The sequence below is a fragment of the Saccostrea cucullata genome, unplaced genomic scaffold (genome assembly GCF_032062105.1).
Source record: "Saccostrea cucullata isolate Sc308-1 unplaced genomic scaffold, CSIRO_AGI_Scuc_v1 ctg2868, whole genome shotgun sequence".
NCBI lineage: Eukaryota > Metazoa > Mollusca > Bivalvia > Ostreida > Ostreidae > Saccostrea > Saccostrea cuccullata.
This window is the reverse complement of record NW_026934923.1, coordinates 9,398-18,419: the sequence shown is the minus strand read 5'-3', so window position 1 is coordinate 18,419 and position 9,022 is coordinate 9,398. Positions and strand designations below refer to the sequence as shown.

Sequence of the window (9,022 nt, the reverse complement as noted above, 5' to 3'; positions counted from 1 at the left end):
ACTCTTTGATAGAAAAAAAATAATTTTTCCTTCAATTCAACTTTTAACATGTATAAGTTTGGCAAATCCTATTTGACAATGAAAGAAGAGGAAATACTTAACCCCCCCCCCCCAAAAAAAAATACGTTAAATCAATACAAAAAAAAATAAATGAAAAGCAAAAATATGAATAAAACCTTTCTATAATACTGAAAGAGGCTCTAGATAAAATATGGAAATGAAGTTAAGCCTTCACACAAGCTCTATCATATCATAATTTACTCCGCCATGATTAAAGCATACTTTAAATGTTGGTGGGGGTATACTTGAAAGTTTTGTGGCAAGTAACAGTTGAAAATTAGTAGAATAGTAGATTATTTCAAACTTATTTTTAGTCCCTCCTTATAGAAAAATAAAGGTAGGGTAGTTTTTTGTTGTTGTTGTTGCTTTTGTTGATAATCAACTTCCTCCCAAAAAAGTAAGGGGGTGGGTAGGGTATAACCATAGGCGCTTGGGGTACGGACCCCCCTTTTCCATGTTTTTTTCTTTTAAAATCTGGGTTATGACAAATTTATTAATGTATGCATATCCCATGTTTTATTTTGGTTTAAATAAATAATCGAGGGAAGTTGAAGAGAGGTGAGTTGGATGGTGAGAAAAGAGTTGCAAGCCTTCTCTCTTTATATATACATGTACCAGTCGAAAACGACATATTCAAAAACAGCTTGTAAAGACAAAAGAGTTACATTATTGATAACATATGGTGCATATTAGAATAGAAAAATAGGGAAAAGGTGACTCAACCCCAGATTTAAAAAGAAAAAAAATGGAAAGGGGGAGGGGTTCCATACCCCAAGCGCCTATGTGTATAACATCTATAAATACTCTATGCTCTGTAAAGTTATGGGCTAGTGTAAAATACACATTCTAATGCAAAAACTATAAATGTAGATAAAACCTTTTGATTTAGCACACAGTATTCATTACATTTCTTAATTCTTCTTTTACTCCACCCTTTTATCTAGTTCTGAGTATAATTTTCAGAGAATTAATATTAAAATGGGGAGATACTTAAGGCCACCTATTCCTAGAGAAAAACGTGTATGTCATTTTTGTATTTTTTTTTATTGAAAATGAAAACCATTTTGTACTTTATTGTCCTAGTTATGATCAATGTATATTACAATATTACGATATATTCAATGCACAATGTTACATGAAGGAAAATCCTTTTATTGACATTATCAATCCTACAAGTATTAGAACTGCTAGGAGAGTTTGTAACTTTTTTTTTAAAACGTGCTTTGATATTAGGAAAGAGAACCTTCAACAAACCTGATATGCTTTCTTTGATATTTTATTTCATGTATGTTAATTGTTGTATTCATGACTATGTGCCAATGCATGATGGTGTTGTAAATAAATAAATTGATTTGAAAATATATATATATATAAAAATCAGAACAAACATTTTCATTTTTGTAACGTCTTCTTTATACTCTATCATAATATGAAAAGTTAATTAAAGACCATTTCTTTTTATGCCCCTGTAATCGACGATTTGGGGGTATATAGTTTTATCGTGCCCGTCTGTATGTCTGTCTGTCTATCTGTCGGTCTGTTTCTCCGCAAAATCTTTAACCATGACCATAACTTTTCATGAATTTTTTTTTTTATTTTTTTTAAATAAAATTGTTTTTAGCTATGTAAAATGGGCTGTATTGACCGAATATGCATGAAGGTATAATTATATTCACAGACATTACTCTTTTAAATGAACAGGATATTATTAAGTGACATCATAAAGAGAAAGGGGGAATTATGTAGCGGACATTTATTGCTGATGCAATACTCTCCGAATATTTGTGTTACTTTGATTTTTATTCGATGAAGATAAAAAAACATGCAAACAATTCCTATCTGTAAACATGGCTTTAAATTGAGACCCTTGAACTGAATTTTGACAAATTTTGTATTTCATGTTTCCATTTCTAATGGCACATGAATTTACATTTACATGAATCAATTTATGACAATATGATTTTGAATATTCCTGAAGAAAATGAAATTGTTGTACAAGAAAATTTTGTTAATTATACTCCCGCTCCAAAGGAGAGAGCGGGGTATACTGTTTTACCCTAGTTTGTCTGTCCGACTGTCGGACTGTCCCTCCGTGGGTCTGTTCGTAAAATTTTTAGTGGCAGTAAATCAGCAATTCTCAATCACAGATTCTTGAAATTTTAGCACATTCTTTGCTGAGACATGCCATATGTTTGGATTTATTCTGCATGAATCTAATGTAAACTTCCGGATTGTCCGTTTGTCTGTCCATACAATACATAACAAATTTTCGTCACAATGTTCTCAGCAACTACATGTAGTCATCGAATGCTTGAAATTCGAACACCGTATTTGCTGAAGCATGCCATATGGAAAGACTCATTTTTGTGCAGATCTGATGTCAACCTCCCATTTTCTGTGCATCTGTCCGTCTGAACTTGTATATATTTACACGATAATATATATTTATATTAGGTATTACTAGTCAGCATAGGTATCATCTATATGATTTTCTTTGCCTTTACTAGTTTTCCTTTTGTAATATAGTGTCTTTAGCTGTATCGTTGTTGATCAGTTTAAAAGTGTTGTAACTTGTACAGTTTTAGTTTGTGTCATAACGGTTTATTTACTCAAGCCAGTCATGAGATTTATCTTTATATCATTTTTAAAAGAGAGAGAGAGATAAATCTGCAAATTTTGTTTCAATTTATTTTCTGTAATTGTCCTAAATATCGAAACTCAAAATCTCTTCTAAGTGTAAAATTATCCCAAATCACGTGTATGGAGTTTAGGTCTCATAGTTGATTTTGTATTCAGGCTTTACGTGCGATTTTTTTCTAAAAACGAGGCAATCAATTGACAAATTAGATACAAGGATATCAAAAAAGTCGTTAATGCTGCGAAATCAATAAATTTAGTGGAAATTTAATTTTTGTTGTTTTCGAGGTTTAAAGTGTGCGGATTTAATGCACTTTTTAGGAAATACATTTTATAGTTAAGGTCTCACACTGAGTTCCCAATGGATTTCTCCGTTATCCCGATCATAACACATAATTGATGGTATTGTTGAATTGGAGATTACTCCTCCTTGACACCTAAAACCACCACTGATCCTTTTAGAATTGTGAGATCTTTTTATGATTTGCTTTGAGGTTTTTTACTGTTTGTTTCCTTTATCTTTCGTGTGCAAAAAATGGCCTTGAAAAAATAAACTATCATGCAAGGACACACTCTAGGTACAAACAATTCAAATAAGATGACGATACAAGATTTTCAATAGCCTTGCGTTAATAACGCAAGTTTATTTAAAACTACAATGCACTTATTAGTTGTTTGTTCAATTGCCTGAACTGTTAGACTAATATATTCACATTGAATTGTCTGTGGATTTTTCTGTTTGACAAGGAGCACAAGGAGTGGACGGTTGGCAGATATTTCTTCCTCTATGATACCTGATTCTTTGCTGTAATTTTTTTTTTAATTATCTTTTGAGATTTGATTTTTGATTTGATTTCTCTGATGAAAACGTTATATATGTAGTCATCCATGAAAACATGGAATTTAGGCCACACAGAAACATATCATGCGCTGACTAATCATCAAAATAACTAAAGTTGTGAAATAGTTTTTATTTATTGACCGCTTATCATTAAAACGGCGCAGAAAAATGACGATTGAAATGGAAAAAAAAACTTCCTTCTCGGAAGGTGTATTAAATAAATGCTCAAGCAACAAAGGAGAGAAGGTTAAATCATGGATAAAATGTTAATAGCTATCTTCGTGTCCACTTGGTTATGTACAAGTACACAGCATATTTACCTGAATGAAAAAGATGACTGCAATAATCATGAAGAGTTTACGGAACAAATCAAAACAATTTTAATGGAGCAGAAAAGGTTCCAGCATGATTTGCTGACCAAACTAACAAAAATAGACAAGAATCAGCATGAAATAGATGAAAAAATAAAGCTCAATAACATGGAAATGAAAGATTTACTGACCAACCTTATTTCAACGCGTAAGTATCATCGTGATTTAGACCAAGGAGATAAAATGGAAATGAAAGATTTACTGATTAATTATACAGGTATTGTTCAGCGTAGATTAGGTGAATTAAGTCTGGAAAACATTGACATGAAAGATTTTCTAACCAATCTGACATCAGCAAATAAACTCCAACGTGAAGCAGATGAACAATTACACCATGATAACAGAGAAATGAAAAAAATATTGACCAACCTTACGTTAACAATTAAGCTTCAGCGTCAATCAGATGATACGGAAATCAAAGATTTGCTGATTAACCTTACCTTTACCAGTAAGCTTCAGCGTGAAATGGTTGATCAATTACAACAGGAAAGTAAAGAAATAAAGGATTTGATAACCAAGCGTACCTTAACAAGTAAGTATTGTACATGTAATGATGCTATTTCTGTTCTGATTGTAAAGTGTTCGTGCTAAATGTAGTACCTCCCCTGCAATTTTCATTGTGTGTTCAATAATATGTGCCAATACATACAGTACTAAGTTGACTTTAGCAACCCCTCAGTAGTTCAGATCAAATGACTTTCTACACCTGTCCATGCAGTCCCAGAAATCAGTCGTGGCAGTTCCGTTGGGCAGGGGCTGAAAAAAGTTCTTATTTAGATTGTACCATGTACCAATAAAAAAGTTCATTGAAATAAAGATAGGCAAAGTTAATTACTCAATTTTTGAAGAACTCTCATAACACACCTACGAAGGTTCTTCCAGAAAAACGCAAACATTTTCAATAAGTTTGCTTCACTAATATTATCATGTTAAAATTTTGTTGCATTAAAAACAACATATCTATAAATCGGCGAGAAATCTTCACGATGACTAGGCTCTCGTGAACTTTGCGAACATTTGACGCACTCAAATAAAAGTAGGTTTACAGTATCTACTTTTATGAAAGACATACAGTGTACATGTTGATCACACCCTGATCTCATTTAATACTTTTTCTTATTTTATTTTTTCTTAGGTTTAAAGCTATATAAGGATTGTAAAGACCTTTATCTACTTGGACACACACAATCTGGTGTTTTTAAAATCAGTCCCTATGGTAATGAGAGTCAGATAGACGTGTTCTGTGATATGGAGACTGAAGGTGGAGGGTGGACAGTAAGATCTCTCTCTCTCTCTCTCTCTCTCTCTCTCTCTCTCTCTCTCTCTCTCTCTCACAGAGAATTACTTTGAGTTACTATTACAACAAAGAAAAATTGTCAGAGAGATATATTGGAATTTTCCTTTCATCTATTAGACTTAAACTTATCATTACATCGGTCAATAACTTTTTAGGCAATTCAGAAACGGGTTAGTGCATCAGTGAGATTTAACAGAACATGGACGGAGTATAGACAAGGTTTTGGGAATCCTAATGACTCGTACTGGATCGGTAGGTACTTATTAACATTTTTTTCAAAGCTTAATCAATGCTATTTGCAATGTTTATGAAGTAGGATATATTTTGATATTTTAAGAAATAATAAATCATTTTTTTATCCGTCTTTCAGGGTAAATTCATCATTGTTATGAATTATTGCAATCAACCACTCATATTCTAAAAGGCTGCAGGTTTTTTTTAATCACTTACACACAAATCTTCAAAATATTTGATTACATCATCCTTTTAATCCTAAACCTTCATTAAACCACAACCATCTTGAGATAAATCATATTTTGTTTTTTATTAATGGTTTATATATCCCTACAATTACGTATTGAAGGAAACGACGTTATTCACAAGATGACCAATGCAAGCAACTCATCCCTTTACGTTTCCATTACATTACAAAATGGTACAACTCTGTATGAACTTTATCAAAAGTTCTCTGTGTCTGGGGAGGATGACAACTACAGACTTTATCTAAAAGGACCAGTTACCGGAACTTTAGGCAAGTATACTTGATTCTCATTAAATCGCGGGTTTCATTGTATCGCGGTATATTGTAAAAATTTGGATACACAGCCTATATTCCTTTTGTTGATGGACAATATGTATGTTAGTTAAATGTTTACTTTTTTGATGATTAAAAAGTATGAAACACCTGTTTAAAAGAAATATTCAAATAAAACGTAATTTTACAGATTTCCAGTCCAGTTTTTATTATATTTGGCCCATTAAATTTATAACCTAGTAAAAATTATAATAATGTTCATCTTTAAAAAATGTTTAGTTTGCACAATTGTTTATTTTTCATGTAGATTTACATCGTAAATTCAAAAATAAAAACAGGTCCATATCATGTACAAGTTTCCATGTTTTCCCATACCGCGATACACTGGGACTCTCTAATTTAGGAGGTGAATTAGACTTCCTGTTGTAAAAATAGACCACAAATTAAACGACGAAAGATTGAAAAAATTTTTACACTAAAAAATTAGGCCAAAGTTAGATTTATAAATATCATTTGATATAAGTTAAAGTAAAACTTTAAAATTACAGGTTTGATGCAAAAGAATTATGTACCGCGATAGTATGAGACACCAGTATATAAAGTAGAATACTTGATTTGTATTTATCGTAGCAGAGAGTAACAGGGACAGAGATTATAGTGAAACAATATACGCATGAACATGTAATTACAAACAGACAGATAGAGAGAAAGAGGTAAAGATAAGACGTGATAACTATTAATTAGTGCTTTCACAACCGTTCCATTTTTTGTAAAAAAAAAAAATGTGCTGATAAATAGAGGATATCTATATTGTGTGATTTGATATTGGCTTTATCCAACGAGTTGAAATGGTGTATATATTCGCGAGGCTTTGCCGAGCGAATATACACCATTTCAACGAGTTGGATAAAGCCAATATCAAATCACACAATTATAGATGTTCTATTTATCTCATACGACTTTCGTTTTAACAAAACTTTGAGACTTCCCCTGCGAAACTACATGAATGACTGCCAAAATCAAATTGATGACGTATAACTTGATGACGTAGCACCGTTGATGTTTACATGCGTCGAGAGAAAGTAGATCGAGTTCAAAATTTAGAATATTTGCTATCTGTGTCTTTGAAAACATCATGTGAAAATTGCTGGAGCTTTACATCAAACGAACTTCTGACTGAAAGTTGTTAGGACTATGGGGATCGTGAAAATCAACTCTTTTTACGATGGCAGTACAAATCGTGCTAGGCAAGGCTAGGGGCCTAGACTTTGTCTAGATTGTTTGCTGATCCATGGTAAGTTACACCTACATTACTAGGTAGGCATACGTAGTATAATATAGGAAAGCATTGTTAAAGATGTCAAAGGAGTCTTATAACAACAACTTAACTGGTACATGTAGGCTTTACTTTCTCCGAAAACGATCTAAGAGGGGGGGGGGGGGTAACATCTGTCTTCAAATAGCCAACGGGTTCCTTGATAAAATAAGACACTTCTTTGACATCTTGCTTTTAACGATATTGCTACCTTTTATCATTCATTTTATAAGGGCAACAATTTTCACAAATAGCCTAAAAGTTTCAATAAAATAAAATCTTGAAGCGAGGGTTCGTGTCAAAACCGGAAGTGCTATTGATAAAGCATCTACCCGTTGATAAAGCATAAGTTTATCCAACGGCCTGTATCACCAACACGTATGAGATAAAGATATTTGATCTAGATGGTAATTTGTGGTCTATCCTTGTTTCCTGTAGGTGACAGAATATTAGATTCAGGGTATCCTAATGATAACTTGTCAGAGATGTACAGAATGTTTAACATTGATCTGTCTTGGATGTCATTCCGTACCCTAGACAGAATACATTATGACTGGGGTTAATTTTTCCATTAAAAAGGTGTTATATCAATTGAATACTGTGATATTACAGCGATCGATATCTTTCAATATTGGAGAAAGCATGGAAAGCCAGTTATTTAGAGATAACGACAGTGCTTAAGGTAACTGTGCTGCTGGAGATATTTGATACATATGACATAGTGATATATTTTTTTAATCTTGATTACTGTAGGTGACCGTATGTTAGACACGGGGAGTTCCTACCTCAATCTGTCTGGAATGTCGTTCTCCACACCAGATAGGGACAATGACGGATATCCATATAACTGTGCTGTTAGTTACGGAAGAGGAGGAGGCTGGTGGTATAACAATTGTCACTCTGCCTACCTCAACGGTCCCTGGTCCCGTTTTTACTGGTTCTTTCCATGGTATCCGCCACTTAGTGATGGTAGAGAGATAAATGAGACTCTTATGATGATAATATCTCATTGATTACGTTGTGCTTTGTAATATGAGCCTATACATTTTTTATATGACAGAATATTAAAATTCAATCTGATATTTCTTGAATTTGTATATGAGTTTCGTCAAGCGAAAAGGGACCTTCATGTCATAAGCCTAATTACGTCACAATAGCACTTCAAAGACGGGAAGTCTCGTCTTTGCGTTTGCTGATGAAAAAAAAAATTATACAATAAAGCAAAACAAAGGTATATTTGCGTAAAACGTATTAAAGAATAATAAACACGCCTTAAACTATCTTGAAAAAAAAAAGCACAACGTCGTGAATTTATATATTTACTGGTACTTATGCAAAAAATAATATATAAACAAATTTATTATTATTATCCTTTTTTATGAATGGTTTTATTTGTGGGCTGTCAAAGATTTTAACCAACAAATCAATATGCGTGTCTACCTTAAGTTCTGAAAACAATCGCTCCTTAATGGCCTTGCCGGCTGAGCTTCAGTTTCTACATATAAACAAGTGCTCTCCTGCATTTATTTCAATGTTGTTGTTGTTATTTCTTTGCTTGTGTTTTTGTTTGTAAGAGTGTGTTTGTGTGTGTATGAGGGTTAGGAAGGGTGAGGGTATGTGAATGTGAGGGAAGAAGTGTGGGTGTGTTTTTTTTATTATTTTTTTTTGGGGGGGGGAGGGGGGCGTTGTTACATGTAACACATTTAAGATTGATTATTCGTTTGACAGAAAGGCCCGAGAATTGGCG

At 33.0% G+C, this 9,022-nt stretch overlaps 1 protein-coding gene across 1 annotated transcript; it reads left to right on the top strand.

Moving 5' to 3' along the window:
• Positions 1-5,809: 5,809 nt before the first annotated feature.
• LOC134241550 (fibroleukin-like) lies at positions 5,810-8,244 on the top strand (the record flags this gene model as incomplete). Its single annotated transcript, XM_062723590.1, has 3 exons — positions 5,810-5,957; positions 7,714-7,833; positions 8,029-8,244. Coding segments are annotated over exons 1-3 (484 nt in total), but the record flags the coding sequence as incomplete, so codon positions are not given.
• Between the last annotated feature and the right edge of the window lie 778 nt (positions 8,245-9,022).